The sequence below is a fragment of the Colius striatus genome, chromosome 19 (genome assembly GCF_028858725.1).
Source record: "Colius striatus isolate bColStr4 chromosome 19, bColStr4.1.hap1, whole genome shotgun sequence".
In the NCBI taxonomy this organism is placed as follows: domain Eukaryota; kingdom Metazoa; phylum Chordata; class Aves; order Coliiformes; family Coliidae; genus Colius; species Colius striatus.
In genome coordinates, this window is record NC_084777.1 from 4,414,651 (window position 1) to 4,436,022 (window position 21,372).

Below are 21,372 nucleotides of genomic sequence, written 5' to 3' on the forward strand. Positions count from 1 at the left end.
AGTAGGTGCGTTGAAGGCATGACTTCTGTCCTATTTTAGATATGTGCTTTTGGAGGAGATAAATCTCTTCCTAGATATGTCACTTACCAGAAGGGAGCTTTTGAGGGACTAGCTCACACTGGAGATATCCTGCCCTACATCACTGCTGCAGAAGGTTTCCTGCCTCATATCCCATGGAGGCCTTAGAGCAGCACTTGAACCCAGGCAGCTGAGTATGGACACATCCTCCCAGCCTAAGGTCATGTCTTGCACTGGGACCAGCTCTCAGGAAAATCCCCTGATATGGGGAGGACCCAAGTCAGCTGCTTGAACCCAGCTGAACACCCAAAGGTGGGGAGCATACAAGGTAACAGCTGTCCATATGGTTTATGTGAGCAGTGACCTGGTAACAGTGTGAAGAAAAGCAGTGTGCTGAAGCTGCTGATCTGACACTTGTATTCTGCATGGCCCAGCAGCAGCAGGGAAACCAAGCAGAGGATCTGCCATGCAGGAATCCCGTATTACCCTCCCTGTCATGGTTGAGGTACATGGACAGGGTGCTTGCACAGGTCCAAGGAAGCTCATCCAAACATAAGAGAGTCCCTCTGCTATGATTTCCAGCTGTACTGATGTGGTTACTGCTGCCCTAGGAGTAGGTGTGAAGGGGTATTTGCTGCCCCATACTCTTGCAGCTCAGATGGGAATAGTCAGGTTTTTCCTCTATTCACACTTGAGGTTTTTTACTATTTTTCACAAGCAATAAAGGGACAACAAAGCAATTATCTGCACACCAAAATTTAGTGTGTTAGTGATGTTCTGAAGTGTGAGATTCCCCTTCCAAACCTAGGGAAGGCAGCACTGGGGAGAACTGCTGCTCTGGGCACTGCTCAGGAGCAGCTTGCTCAATAAGCATCCAAGTTGTTTGCTGCAAATCTGACTCTCCCCTCTGGGCAGCGTTCCTAAGAAAACCTACCCCATGCCTTCCCTCAGGCCTGTATATTCACATTTGCAGCTCTCATGTTGCACTTAAGAGCGTTACTTGCACAGATGAGGACTCCCTGTTGATGCCTGAGTGGCAGAAGCAAAGGGCTGACAGGCCTTTCCTGCCAATCTGTCTGTTGTTCAGATGAAGTGGTTGGAAAGTGCTCTCTCTCCAGTTCCCTCTTTGGCTCAGGCTCTCCGATAAGGCACGGGCTGTCCTATCTTGCTCTGGGAGCTGTTCCTCCTCCCTAACAGGCCTTGCTTCCCCAGCTGACAGTTAGCAGCCGGCAATGCTTGATAAACTTATCAGACCAAAGCTGAGCTCAGTGCATGCTCAGCTCCTCCCCAGCCTCAGATTTCCCCATTCCCCTGGACCCTTTGCTCTCTGCCTGCCATGCTGTCTGGTACAGTGTACATGGATCACCCTTGGGCCTACAGGTCAAAATCAGCCCATGACCCAGATTGAAGAATGCCTGTACTGAAGCAACACCTTTAAAATGAAAGTGTCAAGTGAGATGTTTGTAGCATCCGTATCTTGCTCTGCCTCTCTCCCTCAAATACTGTTCACTGGTGGAAATGCTGCTCTTGGCTGGTTTATCCTCTCTGTTTCTGCTTGTCCTGTTTCTCTGCTCATTTGGCAGCTTAGTGCTTTTCATGTACAGTTCTTGCTGTAGACATTTGGAGGGTTTCTTTCTAAGACTTCAGTTGCTTTGCTGAATTTTCTATCACTCGTTAGTATCACAGTAGCACTGAGACATTCCAGCCAAGATCAAGGCTCCATTGTGTGAGGTGCTGTATGTGAAAGATAAGGGGGGGCAGGGGGTCCTTTTCCTGACTATCTTACCATTGAAATAAACAAGTGAAGAGGAGAGGGGAGATTATCCTCCTCTCACAGATGGGGTGAAGCTTTCTGTGAGCTTCATGGCATGCTGAGCAACTTCAGAAATCCAGCTCATGCAGGAAACGTGTGGCAGATCTCAAGTCTCAGTTCAGCTTTAAGATCAGTGGGTCTGTCGTGACTGTTGGTTGAAAGATGGTGGGTCAGGAGCTCTGCAGGGATCTGCCTCATTCAGCACAGAAGCAATTGACTGACTCAACTGTCGTTCAATAGTTTTGGTGTGGCTGTTCTGGGTTGTCTATTCTGTGTGTCCCTACTATTTCAGGGCAAAAGTGGAAAAACATTTCTGCTTTGTGAGCAGAATAAGTGATGAATTGTGTGTGGTGTACTTTTTTTTATGCTGTAGCAGCTTTGCAGGTCAAGCTCCCAGGTTGGGCCCTTAAGAGTGGGCAGGAACGTTCACAAGCATATGTGTGCATGCAGCTATTTCTAGGAGATTGTCTAAAGCCTTCAGCTTTCCCCTTGTGTGCTGTGCTAGAACTGACTTGCTGGAGCGTCCCTATCACCCAACACTGCATGGCCCTGAGGGAACGACCTGCTGTGAGGACAAGGCCCTCTGCTCTTGTCTCTTTCTTTTTTTCACTGAAAATACTTTCTCATGAGTCCAAGGTGGGAAACAACTGGACTCAGCAAATGGTGTTTTTCCCCAGTACAGTGTATACCCCACTGGTGCCTAATTCTTTCCTGTCCTTCCTCTCAGTTCCTTTTAGACTTTCCCTAACCATTGCCAATGCAGAGTGAAAACTTCAGGGTTTTGCCTTCTCTAGGTTTTTCTCTCTGTGTAAGTTAACACAACCTGAAGATAAGCTTCAGTGTAATGCTCTGCTAGCTGGGAACACACCTCTGCTTCCTGCAGGTGTCCTGTGGCTCTGCCCTCATTAAGAATAGAACGATGCATCCCATGTCCAACCTTAAATCCACCCTTGATCATAGTATTTCTGGGCTCCTGCTCTCAGCACTTGAAGGCTGTCTGGAAGACACAGAGGCACCTTCTGACAGATGCTCGGGGTTATTGCTTTGCATGTCCCTCATTTGCTAAACAAAACAGCCCAAAGACCAGGATTTTCTTTCCCTGGCAATAAAGGGAAGAAGGTGTGAAAAGAAGTGGGGAAGTGCAGGATACAGGGCGGGCTTGGAAAGAGGCAGAAACAATCAGCTCTTTCTTGAGCCACAAAGATTAGTTGAGATTTTGCTTTTTGTTATCTATTTCCTTGATTGACTGACCAGAATGGGTTTTCTGATGCAAGAGGAGATGATGGGAAAGGAGTTGTTTTCAGGGTGGCCAGAATTGGGAAGGATTTGCATGGTTGGAAAGCCAGACCAGGTGAGTTTAGAGCTGGTGACAGCCATGGCCTGGTCCTGTCAGGTGCTGAGCATCCTTGGGTGCCTGTGGTGTGGATTCAGTAGCTCTAAGGATCAGGGACGAGCAGGCCTGCCTGTGGCTGATGCCATGTTGGAAGTGGAAGGCTCTCCCTCAGCCTGCTGTGGTGAGATTTGGGTAATGCCTGATCTGCTTCCTTCTCTGTTCCTTCCTTCCTGCACTTCCAGAGCTCCAGGCAGTGCAGGTGGGAAGCCCAGGGAACAGTGCAGCGTATCCCTGTATGCACCAGAGCAGAGCCAAGCTGGGGCCCTCCATCCTTGTCTTCATGACACTGTCTCCCTGATCAGGGGACTGCAGTGATCAGGGGGCTGTGGGTCTCTGCCTGGTTTTTTCCTTTGGGCTGCTGGCATTGCTAAAGGAAAGATGAGGCACCAGCAGTGTTACCTGTTGGTCTGAATGTGGCACCTTGTTATTGCAGGGGAAGAAACTGTAGTGTCTTAGTGGAAAATTCTGCAATTTGTTTTCCTTGCCTCAGGTCACCTCCTGACTCTGGCTGTACTGTCTTGCTGGCACCTTTGCCAGCTGGCCTTCATCCACAGCCTGTGTTTCTGGAGATATGCTCCCAGTGCCTCTGGGAGTGGGTCAGCCTGGGCTGCTTTGGCCACTGACATGTCTTCTTGAATGTGGCTCTGCAGCTGCCTAAGGCCATCTCAGGGTATTTCTCTACTTGATGCTCATCCATCTTAAACCCAGTCCTTGCATCTCCTGGGGATGCACTCACCAGGCTCCTCACAAATATACGGGTAAGGCTGGCACCACCTCTTCCAGTGTAACTGCTCTTCAGTAATGTCTAGGCTCAGTAACCATGTAATGGTGAAAGCAGCTGCCTGCCCTAGAGTCATCCTGGGGAAATAAAACACAGAACTGGGGTGATCTGTGGTTTGTTAAGAGGGAGAAGGAGCCTAGAGAAGCACAGCCTTAGGACAGAGGACCTGAGCTGCCTGTTGAAGGTTATCCCTCCTCTGCACCATGGAAATCAAAGATAAGAATGGAAATGTGATGGGTACAATAGCCCTTGTTCAGCAGGCTCAGGAGAACCAGCCATCTGATTTGTTTTTATGAGTGGTTTTACAGGCAGTCTTGCCATGGTGCCCATTGGTGTGAGCCAGCACTTCCCTCCAGAATGGGCAAAACCAGAGAGCTTCAGATGAGTCAGACACACCTGCTGTCCCCAGGACACAGACAGGGAAGTCTGTGCTGGTGTGCCCTTGTGTTTTAGGGCTGGAGGGTATTGGCTCCTGAGCAGTTCAGATGCTGACATGTTCTTTAAATGTTTGTGTTTGCAGATTTGTGGAGGACAAGGGGAATAACAAACATGGTTTGCATTTCTGGCAGCAGTTTTAATAAGGTGAAATGTCTTTACCTTGAGCAGGGCTTCTGCATATGTACATATGTGAGTGTTCACACGCGTGTGTGCACCTGGTGTCATGGTCGGGACCTGGGGACCAGTTCCCTGAGCCCAGTCCTGCCACAGGCAATACATCATGGGGGTCTCTGCCCCCATCAGGTTCTGGCATCACTCAGGAAAGAACAGTTTTAATGGGGGCTTCAATAACACTGTCTGCCTGGCTCAGTCCTGTGGCATCTGACACACCTGTAGCTGCACAGCCCTCTTGCTCTGCTGACTTGCTGCCTGCTTGAGGCTCTGCATCAATATGTCTCTAGAGATGAATGCCCCTGACCCCAGGCCTTCAGCATAGTTTGTGGCTGTTGTGTAGCCAATAGGCCCCTGTTCTTCCAAGTTTTTCTTCTTTTATATCCAACTTTAAGACCCTTGTTCCTAATGGGAGCCCAGTTCTGTGTGTGAGTTCCCACTTTGTTTTCCACTTCTGTGTGTTGGAGCTCCAAGGTAGGAACCAACTTTATGGGGCTATGTTGTTCACTTCTCCTTTTCCCCTCCATCCCCACTGCCTGCATTTATAGAGCCAAGTATGAGCCTCTCTTGAAATTGATGTTTTTAACATGAAATACACTGTGTTAGCTTAGTTACTGAGAGGAAACAGATTTATCAGATAAATCCCAGCAGGCCCATACATGTTGTCACTGTCTGGAATAGTGCAATAAAAATATACATTAAAATAAGTATAAATACATATTTACAGGGTACAAGTAAAGCCAGGAGTACAGACTCTGTTTTGAGCTTCCAGAATACATATTAATGACTAACAGCTTAGGCATAGCATAAAACAGGGGCAAGTACATTGTAGGTCTTAGGGGAATAACTTTGGATTTACAGCAGTGTAACTGAGGGCAGGACTCATGTCTCCTGGAAATGAATGAATTTTCCATTTGGACTGTTTCCTCTTGGCCCATGATGGCAGCCTTTCTTCACTGGGGTGAAATGGGTAGTGCCACAGCCCATTCTCCAGGATACTTCCCATTGGTGCCATTGTCCAAGGCCTTGTGCTCAGAGGGTGACTGGAGTGGGCTGTGCACTGCTACAATGCCCTGCTTAACTGAAAGGACTTGTTGTTTTAATGCTATAGTAAGACTTTGTCCTTCCTGCTGAGAACTCAAGGGACTTTACAAACCTGAGTGAATGACTCCACATCACCAGGAGGGGTGGAGAAATAAGAGCTCAGTGCAATGACATGTCAAAGGTCATATAGTGAGAATGTATCAAAGCTTGGAGGAGAACTGGCTCTTTGCTTGTTCCAGTGCTTTGCTTCAGCCCCTAGACCTGGAAGGAGGAGGAAATACCACTGCTCTGTTTGTATAATGTTTGTGAAGTACTTGCATGCTACACCAATCTGTACAGACCAGGCTGCTTCCTCCTTTGAGAGTGGTTGGAAAGCAGAACTCTGGCCCTTGATGTTGGTATCCAAGGGCCATTCCTGACCATACAGTGACACAGGATTGCCCAGGACAGCTCTGGGTTGGTATGCCCAGCATGCAGTGAAATATTGTGGGACATACCAGCCTGGATTCCAAGAGCAGCCAGTCTCTCTCCCGTGGCACTGAGATGTGGGGCTGTTTAGCGTCTGCCTAGTCCTTGCTTGGTTGCCACTAGCCCAGGGATGTTTGCAGCATGGTGTATGTGAGGAGTGCATTTACAGACCCCTGTTATCAGCTAGGGATAGGAGCTGTTTTTTCAGTATTTTCCTCCCACTCCAAGCTAAAAATACAACACAGTTAACTTGTCATTTGAACACAGTAAATACTCTGCTGAAAGAAAAAGACTTTAGATGTCTGTTACCAGAATTTATGGCCTGGGCATGTCTCTGCAGAAGCCCTGTCCAGGTTGAACACAGCCCACTGACTACAATCTATTTGCATGCCCTAGCCTTATCTTTTTAACCATCAAAGCAGAGCATGGTTATGGCACTAGTTTGGCGCAGATTGTTGCTGCCACTTGCCCGTGAGTTCCCACCTCGCTGCTGCTCAGCCTGATGAAGCACAGATTCTGCACATGGTGTAAATCCAGAGTAATAGTGACCTTGGAGGAAGTCCTCTGAATTTGCACTTTGTGCAGGTGATGGCAGATCTGGGCTGGTACCTGTTGTAATGGAAAGGTGAGAGCTTCCACAAGCTTCCATGTCACTGCCTGGGATGTGCAAGGCCCTGATGTGCCAGAACACCCAAGCCAATGACACGACTTTGCCAGTCCTCAGAGGAACAAAGGATGCTACATGAGCTTTGAGTTGGGCAGCCCCATGTTGGATGGAGATGCTCGGGAGAGTTTTTTTCCCTGGAGGATGCACCAGCAGTGGGAGCTCCAGCAAAGACCTGGAGCCATCCCTCACTTGAGACTGTGTTGGGTGTCTCTGTGCCTCCGTAGATCCACCTTGCGCTGGAAGCCTTTGGCACAGAGCTCACAGCTGAAGGGCTTGAAGCCAGTGTGCTTGCGGCTGTGGGTGATGAGGTTGGAGCTCTGGCTGAAGGCTTTGCCACATACCTGGCATTTGTGGGGCTTCTCCCCTGCAAGAAAGAAAAAAAATAGCAAGAAACACTTTTAGAGATGAGAGAAGGGAGTTAGAAATGTTCTTTAGCAGAGTTAGACCTGCCTGGCTATGCTTGGGCATCAGGATGCGGCCAGCCAGGCTGTCCTGCTAATTTGTCTACCCTCTGATCCAGCACAAGAAGGTGAGAAGAACAAGGGGCAGTCCTCTCCAGCTGTGTCACCCATTCCCTGTCTGCATTCAGGGCTGAGGACAACTCTGAGATGCACCAGAGGCTGCTCAATAACCACGTCCTTGTCACACAGAGGAGGACGTGCATCTTGGGGATGCCTAGAACCTTCTCACCACACAGGGAACACTGACTTTCCAGTGCCTCTGTACACTTACCTTTGGTCCAATATTTCTGTGTCTGGGCACTACATATGCATATCATCATGATGAACTGTAATTTGCATGTTCTTATTGGGAATGGTTTGTTTCTCACCAGTGTGGATGTAAGTGTGTTTCTTCATATCTGACTTCTGGTGGAAGCGCTTGCCACAGTACTGGCAGGGATAGGGCCTTGTGTCTGAATGGATCAGGAGATGAGTGGAGAGGGTGGAGGAACGTTTGAATGTCTTCCCACACATCTTGCACTCAAAACTTCTTTCCTGATAGGGAAAGAAAAATCACGGGATGTCTGTGAGACGTGTGACTGCTTGAAAAGTGTTAAGAACGGTAGATTTGATAGGCAAATGTTCTCAGCTAGTGGACTGATAACGATAGGTGCAGTACAAAGAGAGTTACTTATGGAAATGGATTACATCTTGTTATCCAAACTCCTGCTCCCTTTAGGAAGAGGTGAGACACAAAGGAACCAGCAGCAATGATCCTCCCCTTCTGTACAAGGAATTCTCAAGGGTAGTCTGAGATTTGCAGACCTATGACCTATGGTCTTCAGAACTCCTATCATTGGGTGCTCCAGGAAAGCCATCAGTTTGTAACCTGGGAAATATCACTTGCTTTATAATGGAGGAAGCACCAGCTAAGGTTCAACACTTGTGAGAGTTCTGGAGAGTTTGTTCTCTGGAAGCATGCTGCCCACCTGGGAGTGAATATTGGTGTGCTGCTCCAGGCTTACGGCGTGTCCAAAGGTTTTGCCACATACTTCACAAGCGAAGGGACGAGTGCCACTGTGAGACCTTCTGACATGGACCTCCAGTCCATGTGGAGTGGAAAATACCTGCAAAACCAGATGCCAGTGAGGTTTTTTGTTTGACATGAAGCAGCTGTGTCTCTGTATCTGTTTTCAATTCCTTATTCTCTCTCATGAGCCATGTAAACTGCATCATTCTTAGCCCCCTTGTCCCTTAGTTGGGAGAACAAGTGGGTACCCATTTTGAGCCCTGTGCATTGTACTTTGTTACATACCTGGTGAAACACTGTGTGCATGGAAAAATCCCTCCAGCCCCTCCCCAAGCCAGAGATTCTCCTCTGTGACACACCTTGTTGCACTTCACACAGTGGTAGGTCTCCATGTCTGAGGAGTAATGCATGCTGTAATCTAGAGGGGGCTCTGTGCTTGGCAGGAGATGGCTTCCATACAGGCTGACTGGGTGCTCCAAGAGGGCTGACTGCATGCTGGAAGACATCTGTCGGTAGCTGTACGGCAAGTGGAAGGCGTCCCAAGAAAAGCCGGTTTTGTAGAAGGTAGGGCTGCTGCTTGTGTTAGTGCAGTCTTTGATCTGCACACCTGGGATGGCCATCTCTAAATTTGCAAAGGAGAGGGAAAAGTGAGTGTCATGCCATTGCCTGCAGATGGGCACCAGTGGGAAGGTTCCCCAGATACCATTTCCCCCATTTAATGTCACATCTGACTTTGGGAGCTGCCGTTGGTAACTCCTCTTTGATTTAAATCTTTATCCCAATGTAAAGTTCCTAGTATGATTTTGATTTCTATCTGAGGAATCTTTATGGGAGAAGGGATTCTAAAGGAATATTAACCCCCTACTAGCCCCGTGTCATCTGGTGATTGAATGAGGCTCATGTGCACACCTGCCTTGACCCATATAGCACAGAGCTGCGTTAGTCCTTGAGATATGGAGGTTCAATCAGTGGGAATCACAGTGTCATCCTTCAGGGAAATGCTGATCGAGACCAGAATCATAAAGGGAAATACTGAATGCTCTTGATGAGCTCTGTCTGGGACAGGTTTGACCACTAATGTCAAAATCAGAGCTGCCATTTACTGAAAACCTATACCCAGGTGTAGAAGTTCCATAAGCCAGCCCAGCCCTGACCTCATTTGCAATTGTGGTCTTGGGTAGCAGACCTGGAGCTGAAGGACCTGGCAGCATCCTGCTCAGGTAATGGACAGAGACACTTTCTTCTTTCATTTCAGATGGGTCCTTTTCTTGTTTTGGAACCACACATTCTAGGTCCTGTTTCTTGATGTCCTCTGGTGTCTTGTCTCCTATGGCTATAATCACACAGTGTCACAGTTAGTTTATTTCAGCTGTTAAGAGAAGAATTTAGTAAGGTAGGTTTTGTACTTCTGTATGAACTCATGCTTGGGCACATGAGCCCCTGCTCAGTTCTCTGAATAAGTGTGGAGTGGTACAATCAGCCCAGCAATCAAGGTCTGTCCATTGCTGTCAAAGGGAAATTCCAAGCAGGATGAGATAGGCAAGCTAGAGGAGGGCAGGAAGAGATGATGGGACACTTGATACCCTCCATAGTTAGAGAAAATGAACTCTAGAAGACCATGTCTGTAAGAATCATTTCCCCTATTTAAATCACTTTCATCTGTGTGGGTATCTAACAATCACTAACTTATTAACCTCCCCACCCCTCTCAAGAAAGTTTGGTATTGTTAACTTGAATTTATGGACAGAGAAGTAGGGAAGCAGAAAGGGAACTGCTTATGCAGTTGCAGAGGTGATCACAGAGCCTCATCTCCTGCTGCCCATATTCCCATTTCTCCATGCTTGTCCCAGCCCTTAAACAGACCAAACAGCACTTGTCAGAAGTAGACTTTATAGTAAGAATCTAAAATGGACAAAGCTTCAACTGTGCTTCCTTTCTGCTGGAGATGTGACTGGGCTGCTGAAGGACAGTATTGATCTGTCATCCAAACCCTCTCGTGCACCAGGGATGCGACAAACGGCCAAAGGAGGATGTCAGGAATTGAAATGTAAATGTCACCTCCTTTCTTTTTTATCAAACTCATCATAGGGCTGGACTCTAATTTGATAGCCAGGGCTAGAACAAAGGGTAAGTTGATCCTAGATTTGAATAAAGAAAATTTGCATGATGCCTGAAGGAAGAAGATAATTGCCCTTGCCCTGCTATAGAATGGATGACTGTGGGAGAGCAACAGGAGCAGAGGGAGGACAGCAAGCACAGGCAGAAGCAGTGTTGGTTGATGTTAAAACAGTAAATAGCAGCTGTGAGTGTGTAGACTCCTTTCACAGCTGGTGTTAGGGTATCACTAGTATTTCCTCATCCTAGCTGTAACCTTCCGTGCAAAGATTGGGTGGAGGTGGTTACACACTGAGGTAGAGAGAATGGAGGCAGTGAACAGAGCGAGCTGGACATGGAGGTGGCAGAGTTGTGAGTTTGTAGAAAATTGACAACCAAGTATGAGCTCTCAACTATTAGTTGCCTGAAGTTGGCCATCTTTCCCAAATGTGACCAATTCCATGCAGCAATTTTGTACCTCACACCACCCTAGCAACCCATCAGGAAACCAAAGGGGAGACCTAAATTTGGTTTCAGTGGGACAGTGTGGATTTGGCCTAGAGAAAGAAGGCACATGGGAGGGGATCAGTTTGTCCTTAAACTGACATCACTATGTAGAAGCCCTTAGTTGCTCTTTAGCTCAAGCATCCTACTCTCTTAGCTTGCTTACTCAATTATTGATTTGCCTTGGTATAGTCTTACAATCCATCCAGAGGATGAATTAACTCACCAGTGAAGGGAGAGGTTATTGGATCCCATGTGAGTATAGGCAGGTCATCTTCCACAAAGCGGTGCTGATGATAGCTGTGAGCCTTCTTGCTCTTCACCAAAAAGGAACGTGGCATTTTCCATTCACTGCCTGGGCAGAAACACAGAAAAACAACAGGTAAAAAAAAGGCTGTGGTTTGGTGTTTAATATCTCCTGTGTTCCCCCAGCACATCATCTCTGTATGCAGCAGTGATTAGAATTGAACTCTCTTGTAGAAGAGTTTTTTCTCAGACTCTTCCCCTCAGCTGAAGGGTTGTTGGCATATGACAGATCTCAACTCTGGGGAAAATGCACAGCTGTGGAGGAGGCTAAGTGAAAAAACTTCCTTAGGGAGAGTTTCTGCCACTGAATGGAGAGATGGGGTACTATGGCAGACTATGGGGTACTCCATAAAAATTACACTTCACAATCTACTCCTAGGTTGGGGCAAAGGATTACAGCTGTCTTTACATTGTGAGTGGGGAAACTGAGTGCTGTGTTACAGACCAAAATGGGGGTTGTGGCAAAGATACATTACAAGCCAGAATCTCCTTCTTGCAGCTCTCTGCCCTGGCTACAGGACACTGCATCTCTGACCTTACCCTCACTGAGAAGGATGCACTGGGGACTGTGGCATGGAGATCACCCCTCAGAGAAAAGATCTGTCTTGTGTTTGTACCACACCTGGAAGAGCACAGTCTCAAGCCATGGATTCTTCTGTGAAATTGCTACACAAATAATAACTATAGAAACAACATCAGTAATAGGAGAGACACAGCAGAAAATCCCCACAGTTGTGATGTGTGGTGGGTTTCCTTCTTGTTGGCTGTAGCCTGAGTATTTTGTATTCTGGCTGACAAACAGCAGCCAAGCAGAGGCAGAAGTGCTGGGTGAGAGAGGTTACCTTTTGGATCCAACTCAGATATCACAGACCGTTGAAATGAGGGGATAGGAGCAAACATAAAATGCTGAAATTTAATCAGACGAAATTCTCTTGCAATGTATCTGTTATCTTCACTACCCAGAACCCAGCCCACCCCGTGCCTGCTGCCCATGGCTAGTAACTGTTCTCATGCAGGCTGGATGACAACAGGCTCCATGCTGTGTATGGCAATATCAGCTGGTGCCTGATTTGCATATGTATTTGCATTTTCCCCTTGCAATTGTTCAGGACAGCAGCACTGAAAGCAAATCTTGCTATATTTTACATGAAAAGTCAGCAGCAAAGTCCTGGTTCTCTGAGCATGAGGAAAGTGCAGTATTAAGATCTGGTTTTTTTCCTGAGAGCAGTTGAAGTGTAGCCTACTTATTTACTACAAAAAACAGACCAGAGATTGCTCCTGTTAAGTAGGATTGACCTGAAACATCTGTGTAAGTCAGGACAGAGCAGTGTCAGCTCCTGGCATCCCAAACAGCCAGGGATGGAAAAGGTCTGCTCCCTAGATTTCAGAAGTGCCCCCTCTACCCCTCCACGCTGAACATAACTATATAGCCCAGTGGTGGTTTGTTTAAAGGCCCAAGGGCCACATTTGCAGCGTGCCTATGGCTGCAGGTGTGTGTACTGTGGGATTCACACAGGGGCTGCTGTGGATTGCCAGGCCCACTGCAGTGGGTGAGTCAGGAACTCACCAGGCCAGCTGCCTTTGGAAATGCAGTTAGAGCTGTGTTTTTAATCTGGTTCAGGATTCCCACTGTTCCTTCTGTGACTTCAGGGATAGCTCTTGGTGTCTCTAGCCATTTTTTCTTCTGAAATGACTCACCTGTTTTTCATCTTTTTCCAAGAAATTTGCATGTAACTTGAGATGATGAAGAGAAAACAGAGGCCAGGAGTAGATTTGTTAATTTAATTTTAGAAAGACAGCAAGACAGCACTGGGAATGAACCAGAAGTATGCAGGGATAGTGCTGTATTTGCTCTCCTGTTACTCTCTGAGATTCCTTCAAGTATCATTATGTGTACCTCTGCCTGGTGCAAGGCTGCAGGCACAGAAACACCTCCAGCTCACTACAAACACAGGAGTGTTCTGGGATGAGTAGAACCTTTTAGCAGTGTACTCTGCTTAACCCATGCACCTCACATCCTAGCTTGGCTCAGGGGTCTCACTGCCCTTGGTCAGTCCCAGACTGCAATACTGATGTGGCCCAAATTAAAGTTCTGCCACAAACCTTTTATATGTGGAATTTCCCCTCATGTCAAAGGGTTTTTCCCAAGTGGTGGGGTAGGTCTGAGTCCACAATGGAGGGTATTCATACCAGCAAGCTTTAGCCATTGGATTTCTGTGCCTGAATTAACCAGTTAATTTCCCTGGTCTTCCTACAGAGCAGAGAAAGAGGTTCTGGCACTGGGTAACCCTGAATATAGGGTGAAAGCCTGCACCCAGCAGTACCTGCTGGAAGAGTCACTCTCCATGCCCACCACCTAGAAGACCTTATGGCATTAGCTGGACATTTTAGCAAGGTAAATTGGCAAATTACAGATGGGTGGCATAAGCAATCTTGCAGTGTTTTACAGTAGTACCTATTTGTTAAGCACACAAAGGCACAAAGTACAGCCTTTCTTTTCTGAAGGCAGTTGAAAGGATGTACATGAACCAATGGGATTTTTCTGGATGTGTTTGCCTCAGCATATGTAAAAGTCAAATTTGGTCCAGTATCTTGACTGCTGATAAGGGCCCCTACAAAGCACATGAACGTTACAAAAGGAAGTTACCTTCCCCCACCCCATTTTTCAGAGAAACGGGAACTGGAAGCCCAAAGCATAGTTAATTAACAACTGCATTGAACTGTCTTTATGATTCACACAACCAGGTTAGAGGAAAGCTAGAAGCACAGATTGTGAGAGAAAAAAAATACTATCTCTCTTTGAAACTCAAGATTATCAATAGCAAGTGGCCAGCTGCTGCTAATGGCTAACTATGTTTCATGGGGAAAGTAGTGCTATGGACAACCTGCTGCATCCTCATCATGGGAGCTTCTGACAGAATTTAGCTTCAACCTTTGGCTAAAAATTAATCATTATTTTTATGGAGTCTGTTCTTGTCAGTCCCCGTGGCAGCAGTTTCTATTTTGACTGGTAAGTGCACAAATAGCTCACTGTTTGTTCCAAATTGGAAGGGTCAGGGCAGTTTTTTATTTGATACAGGATATAAAGTCAGGAGCAATCTTGAATTGACATTCTTATTTTTTGTGGTCATTCATGTAGCTGTACAATAATGTTGTAGCAATCTGCCCTAAAGAAAAGATAGCCAAAAGGATCTAAAGGGGAAAAACTGCTTCACTATTTTGGGTATCTAATTTGAAGCACCTTGGAAGGGATTTTTTTTACCAGTTATAAATTCCCCAGCCAGATCTGAAAGCAGACCTGGCATCTGCATGTTCCTCTATTATGCTCAGAGTTCCTTCATCGTCAATGATGCTCTCTGGTGATTTTGCAGGGCATCACATTTTAATGTAAAACTGAAACACTGGAGTTTGTGCAAGAACCAGACTAAAAGGTTTTTTTTTTAGGGAGTGGTTTCTGACTTCAGGATCGTAATTTCACTTGATCCTCTGTTCCTCATGAAGCCCTAACTCCCACTTCACTGCATGGAAGCTCACAGTACCCAAAAATACAGGATTGGGTCCTTTGATATAATTTAGATTAAATTAATATTCTCAGTGAATCAGATTACAGAGCTGTTCTCTCTAGTTCCTTTAGAGAGATCATTCATAACCCAAAAAGCTGTCTTTGGGAACAGGTGTTTGCAGGATTGGGCCACACTGAATCAGGAACAAAATTCACAGCATAAGTTTCATTCTTAAGCTTTCATTTTCCTCTGAATTCAAGTAATCCTGTTTTCAAGTTTACAAAGTTAATTGTGGAGATGAAACACTTCTTCCCATGACACTTGGTCAAAATACTTTTAAACTTGATATGTCTTCATATAAGTGCACAAAAGTTTTAGGCTAAAAGAGGCTTTTTTCCTTCCAATTGATTAAATGATATTTAAATCTTTTTTTCTGTTCTTTGTGACAGAGATGAAACCTCCAAAACCACAGAATAATTAGTCTTTCAGGAGACTACATGTTTGAAGAAAAAAAAGCACAAAACAGAACACAACCTGTGTCTGAATTTATTAAGAGCTCAAATTAAACAAGAGGCTTTATGGACTCTTGACTTTTTAAAGTATTATTAAAAAATCATTTCAGTTCTTTACAACAAAATCTATCAGGGACTTTGGGCAAGTAACTTGAATATGGCTCTTTAAAGAATCACTCTATGATTCTTTAGTGGAAAAAGGAGCAGAATGTGTTTAATTCTGTGGTAAGACTGGGCAAATGGACGTTATGGCAGGGGTAGAAAACTACAATGGAAGTTTTGTCCAAGTGGAAAGGAAATGGTAAAGGTTGTGTGTATCTGTTGTACCTAGAAAAATATTTAGAATATAATTGCTGCAGCATTCATACTTTAGAAACCTCCTTTAGCTCCCAGTGATGCTGGGAATTCCACTGCCTTCAGCAAACTTTGCCTTCTGCTCCAATGGATAAATAGACCTATATAGTTCAATCTAACAAATTCTATATCTCCTGAATGTATAGATGCACTTACTGTGGGGACTTGCAAATGATTTGCTTTCCTGCTTAATGTATTGAATCAATCTGGTGGTACATGAGGAGCATCTATAAATAGCTAATTCCATATGCTAAAATCCCTTTTGCTAATCAGCCTACACTTAAAATGGATAGAAACGTAACAAAAGATAGATCTGAAGCAAAAATCCTAAATAGGAGAGACTGAATTCTCATCTAGCAAAACTAGCACTGATTAATTGGTGGTTAGTAGAGGTTTTCTGAATTTAAAGGTCTGGCCCTGGGAAAGAGCAAATAAAAGGAAAAATATAGAAAGCCCTCTCCTCAATGCTTGTAGAAACTATTCCTGCTGCATGGAGCTTGCTGGGACACAGGTATCTGAAACCATTGTCATAGCTCTTACATTTTGTCCTGCTCTTACCATTTTCACATGAGAGGGTAATAAGTATATCATATATCATTAAGAGGTTTGACTTAATTTAAGTGAACCATTATCATAAAGGAATCCTCAGGACAAGTGACTTTAGCAGTGGAATGTTACATATTTGCAAAGACAAGCAAAGAAGGAGAAAAAGCTTAGAAAAACACACCAGAGAAATTAGATGAACAATTAAAGTAAAAGTGTTTAAGAGAATAAATCAATCACCTGTTTGGGGGACTTTGCTTTACTGGATTCGCCTTGAAATCTCCCCAGACAAGCCAGACGTTGCCTCCTCTCAGGACTCCTCTTCCACTTTTCACTTAGTCGCAGTCTGCTGAAATAGATACTTCTCCTTTTTTCTCTCTCTGTTTTTTTGCCCCTGTTCCCCTCCCTGATTTTTCAATCAGATTATTTGTGTCAAAATCTGGCGGTGAAGAAACAGCCAATAGACAAGCAGAGCCCAGAAAGTATTTGCTTATCAAAACTTTCCAGGACTTTGAAAACTTGAAGAGAATTCACGATGCCCAGCTCGAAACCCTGGGGGCAGCACCCTTCACTTTCTGGGGCAGCTTCGCCTTCTGCAGGAATACTCCTCTGTCATATTGACAAAGAGCATGACACGGTGAAATCATGTACCAAGCAGACCAAGCATTTCTTTTTTTAGACAAAAAAAATGAAAGAATAACTCTCAAGAAACCTGTATTTTTACACACATTCATCCATGCATCATCTCTTGCACAGGCAGACACACCATCTGTCTCACATACACACACTCACATACTTCAGCCTCATAAACAAAACCATCTAGCACATATGCATAAGATTATTTTATTCCAGAATGGATCTTTTATCTCTACAATTTCCAAGGAAAAAGGGATAAATACGTGCACAGTTGTAACTGCAAAAGATGTGTGTTAATCAGCCTTCGTTTTCCTAGGCGTGTGTGCAGTACATATATATTTTAGGCATTGCTCTATATACAGCTGTATGTAGATTTAAGAAAGCTCATGAACAAGCATCTTTGCAAAAAGATCTCCGAGAGCAATAATAAGAATTTGCACTTCTATCATTTGCTTTCAAAAAAAGTTTGAAATTGGGTTTGTGAATGTGAAATAATTGACTGGCAGTGAAGGGAGACCAAGACAGGGGCAGAGGGACTCTCCTCAGATCACCTGGTTGCTCTCTGGCAGAGGAGGGAATGAACAGGAGCTGGAGAACAATGATTTTCTTTGCAGAATCCTTGGGCATGACTCTTATTTGAGGACAAACAAGGAGACCTCTCCACATGCTTGGGAAAGGGAAGACATTCCTTTATTTCACCTGTTCTCTGAGTACTGCAATCTTCCTGACTGTGAGCGCACAGTGGCATGAGCTGTATGTGCTCTCAGTTATCCCCTCCTGTTAAAACAAAATGCTTTGTGCATGGCTGAAACTGGGACAGCAAAGATGCCTTCCAAGAGGTTTATCATTTCAGATGTATATAAGCATACATGCAACTGCAGTGCCAAGGACTGGGACGTGACCATCAGAGAAATGCCTGTGGAGTTTTTTGTCTCCCTGTGAGCTTCCAAACACATTTTATCCTCTTCTACAGTGGACTGCATTAAACCAGCATTGGGTCCTTTTGCCCACCCCAGCTCAGAGTGATGATTGCACAGGGAAATTAGAACCTACAGCAGGCTCAGTGGTAGGCTGGTGTTTCCCTGATGGAGCAGATGATGTGGTCCAGGGACACTTCGGATCCCCAGTGGAGGTATTTTGCATCCCAGCCTGGCAGGCAGTGGTGCCAGGCTGCTGCCCCAGTGCTCCTTGCCAGGACAGCCACCAGTTACAACTCTTGTCATTGTGCCCTGTCATTGCCCCATGGCACCGGACAGGCTGTGCAATGGGTTTTGATGCAAGTCAGAGATAGCAATGTAGATTTCACCCGCATTGAGAAAGATTCAGATTTTCATCTTAACCCATCTGTCATTTACTGAACATAATTAATCTTTGTTGATTACAGAAGCAAACAATCCCTTTTCCCTCTCCCTCCTCCCCTCCTTATTTATCTAGCTGGGTTTTGCATGAAAGAAACGTTCCCAAGGCATTGTGCTAGCAAGCTGATTTGCATCCTCTCAAACACAGGCATTTGAAGGATTCCATTTCCCGCTACAAAAACAAGCATTGTAACAGAAAACCAAAATGTACATTGCAGCTTCAGACTTTCATATGAAGACAGTTACAGGAATTAAACAAAACAGGAAAATGACAAGCTGCTGAAAGGACCGAGATGTTATTTTATGAAACATTGGAGCCAGCCTCTGCCAGCACCCCGAGCACGGACTTCCCGTTGACATAAAGTGCAAAGGGTTGCAGAATGTGGCTGTTGAACTGGAGACGGTAAAAGCAAGTCACTCACAGAAAAAAAACCTATAGAAAACTTGTTATGAAAAAAAGATCTCATCAGATGTTCAATAAAACCCCGCTGGCTAGCTAATTGGAGAGGTGCTCCAAAGAGCATTGGGCACAGTCCTTTGCAGAAGGATGACTACACCTCCCAGTGTCAGTAACCTCTATGTAGCCCATCTGCAAATAAAACATCTGCATCAGCTGTTCTGCTTCCTCAAGTACTCATCCTCCTGCACAGCCCAGATATGACTCCATACAAACTAATCCCTAAGATAATGGGCATTAATAGTCTCTTTTCTGACTATGGCTATTGCCACTACACTAGAATGCCTGAAGAGAGATGAGGACGCTGCTGTATCTGGTTCAGCTCTTGTCTACCTCTTCTCCCTTCATTTTACTTCAGGAATTCTTAGGGAGCAAATGGTTACAGGATGGCAGCGCAGTCAGCTATCGTCTTCACTTCTTGTGTCCTTACACCTCCCTACGTTTCTGTTTATGGCTCCTGTTAACCTTGTCACCTCTCCATTGAAACTGCCATCAAAAGGCGATTTACACAAGCTGAATTAAAACACCAGAGTGCTGGAGGTGTATTTTGGGCCAGAGGGACCTTTGAGCTGACCCCGTGTGGTCATTTTTATTTTATGTTCTTCCTGTTGATGTAATTTTCCCTGTTCTCTCTTCTCATTTCAGGGTCAGCAGAGAAGGGAGAGCTGCAGAGGTCTTATCTGGGCTCACATAAGTATGTCCTGGCCCTGACCCACACAGGCCACGGTGGAGCTCTGCCTGTGTCTGAGGGACGGTTTGTGTACTGCTGTGAGTTCTCACTATGGCATATGCTCCAATGCATCCTAAGTGAATAGATTATTGAATGTATAACCCGGTAATAGTAAACAGGTTCATTACAGCACATCATGTCCACTCTAATGCTGTCGTTTTCCCTTTCAAATCCAGCAGAAAACCCCTCCTATAGCATCCATGTTCTCTTTGTCAATTTGAATGTTACAGTAATTAAGACACAGTAAAATAACACAACTAATTGCTTCCAGCTCTTTTCTGAAGCTCATCCTAATTTCCACTCTTTTCTGTGGTGGATTAAATAAACATGTCTCCTGCACAGCAGGAAAAAAAATACCATCACTCAGTCCAGACTGTAATAAATATTAATTGCCATGCACGAGGCAGGACTAGATTGAAAACAGGCTGGCTCCAAGCAACTCTACCTCATCCTGAAGCAGGATGACCCATTGCAGGTGCAGCACGAAGGAATCTCTTGGCCTTGGAGGAATGAGAACTGTGAAACATCACATTATTTAACAGAAGTAAAAAAAATCAACCGATGTTTCTCAGATAGTGCTCTAATCTGCTTTGCTTTTCTTACACCTAGCTTCTAGCTTGCAACTTTAATGTCCTTGGTTCATACTGGCATTTGAGGAGGATTCAGATGGATTGAAAAGCTAGAGCAGCAGCTTGTAAAGCACCATCAGTGTATCCCCCCTGAACTGCCCTTTATTGGGGAATGGAAGATGAAACCTCAGTCAGAGCCCTCCTGATGCTGGTCTGGGGACTGAAGTATAGAACTGCAAATTTATGGTGTGCAGCAGAGAACCTGCTCTGAGGTAGCTTCCATTCCTCTTTCCTTAAACCTTCCTGGCCATAGGAAAAAAGCCTTATCTAGAAGGAAGGATGAAACGGTTTACGTTGTATTGTTGTTGCATGCCAGCAAAATAAAGGAAAAAACCTCTTGTCCGTGTCTCGCCCGAGGTGTTGTGGGGTCTGAAACGGCAATAACGGAGCTTCGCCTGTGGACCAAGGAGCAGCAATCAGCGCTGGGGCGCCTGCCCTGGAGCTCCCAGGACTCCAGCAGTACGGTACACACAGCTGTCCCGCTAACGTTACTCCACACACACACAGACATTTTTAAGACCTTTTTACTCGGCACGTTAACGCACTTCACAGAGGCTCTGCGGCAGGAGCCCGGCACCGCGCAGGACCGCCTCAGCCCGCCCGTCCCGACGGAGAGCCGGCGGGGCGAGGCCCGCGAGCACTCCGGGTCCCGACCCACACCGCTAAGCCCCACGGCAGCGCGGGCGGAGAGTAGCTAGAGAGCCTACAGAGCTCTTTCGGCCGGCCGGGGGTCCCTGGGGGCGGGCGCCCGGCACCAGCGCTGCCCCGGGCCGCTCCCACGGCCGCCTCCGGCCGGGCCTTGTTTACCGCGGCCGCCGGCCCCGCCCCGCCTGACGTCACGTGACGTGCCCACCGCCCGGGGCGCCTCGCGGCACCGCCCCCACAATCACGCGACCTCCTGGGGCCGCATCGCTCCCGTGCCGAGATACCTCCGCCGCGGGAGACCTGGTGGGCGCGGTGGGTGTCACACCTCATCCCTTGTTCTTCTACGGGTGGAAGGGCCTTTGATGGAGAAAAGAGGAGCGAGGCGGTGAGGGGCCGGTGCGGCCTCGGCACAGAGGGGAAGAAGGCGACGAGGTGGGATTAGTTTGTGCGGCGGAAGGATTCGAAGGGAGAAGCGGCTCGTGAATGGGAGGGGGAGGGGGAGGCAGGGCCAAGGCCAAGATGGCGGCGCCCTGTGGGCCAGAGGAGCCCTGAGTGGTAAACAGCTGAGGGGAGGAGAAGGAGAGGTGAGTGTGCTGGGCCTACTCCTTCCTCCCGCAGCGGGTGAGAGCGGAGGCAGATGGAGGGGGATGGAGAGAAGCAGACAGAGAACAGAGAGAGGGAGGAGGCAGGGAGAAAGGGCTCGGGGAGGAGGTGGCAGGAGAAAGGGAAGGAGCCGGGGGGATGGGGAAAGCGAGGGTAAAGCCTGGCGGGGGGGGCGATGTTCTCTGTCTTATTTCCTTTCCCCCAGCCCAGCTTGCTCTCGGTCATTCCCTTCCCC

General features: G+C 46.4%; 2 protein-coding genes and 2 long non-coding RNA genes across 11 annotated transcripts in view; 2 read left to right on the forward strand and 2 right to left on the reverse strand.

Moving 5' to 3' along the window:
* The first annotated feature begins 1,180 nt into the window (after positions 1 to 1,180).
* On the forward strand, positions 1,181 to 20,460 carry LOC133627277 (uncharacterized). Of its 3 annotated transcripts, none has more exons than XR_009820053.1 (5): positions 1,183 to 8,827; positions 11,667 to 11,911; positions 13,425 to 13,562; positions 19,176 to 19,298; positions 19,870 to 20,460. It is a non-coding gene; the product is annotated as an uncharacterized LOC133627277 (long non-coding RNA). The 3 variants fall into 3 exon arrangements; XR_009820054.1 differs by having other exon boundaries at positions 1,189 to 8,827; positions 19,176 to 20,101; positions 20,206 to 20,460; XR_009820052.1 differs by having other exon boundaries at positions 1,181 to 8,827; positions 19,176 to 20,460.
* GFI1B (growth factor independent 1B transcriptional repressor) lies at positions 5,226 to 16,511 on the reverse strand. 2 transcript variants are annotated; one of them, XM_062011693.1, is made up of 7 exons: positions 16,320 to 16,511; positions 11,088 to 11,212; positions 9,450 to 9,596; positions 8,623 to 8,885; positions 8,223 to 8,360; positions 7,623 to 7,788; positions 5,226 to 7,157 (listed from the first exon to the last, which is right to left on the reverse strand). In XM_062011693.1, the coding sequence occupies exons 2-7, from the start codon at positions 11,200 to 11,202 to the stop codon at positions 6,979 to 6,981; spliced, it is 1,008 nt and encodes a 335-aa protein (XP_061867677.1). In that variant the 5' UTR covers positions 11,203 to 11,212; positions 16,320 to 16,511; the 3' UTR covers positions 5,226 to 6,978. The 2 variants fall into 2 exon arrangements, with proteins under 2 accessions (XP_061867677.1, XP_061867676.1); XM_062011692.1 differs by having other exon boundaries at positions 11,088 to 11,216; positions 16,320 to 16,507.
* Positions 16,909 to 20,856, reverse strand: LOC133627278 (uncharacterized). Its single transcript, XR_009820055.1, has 2 exons — positions 20,410 to 20,856; positions 16,909 to 20,284 (listed from the first exon to the last, which is right to left on the reverse strand). It is a non-coding gene; the product is annotated as an uncharacterized LOC133627278 (long non-coding RNA).
* Positions 20,767 to 21,372, forward strand: part of TSC1 (TSC complex subunit 1) — a 28,227-nt gene continuing 27,621 nt past the window's right edge. For 3 of the 5 annotated variants that reach the window (XM_062011680.1, XM_062011676.1, XM_062011681.1), the window contains exon 1: positions 20,853 to 20,966. The gene's annotated coding sequence lies outside the window, so the exon portion shown is untranslated. The other 2 variants (XM_062011678.1, XM_062011677.1) reach the window with 2 other exon arrangements.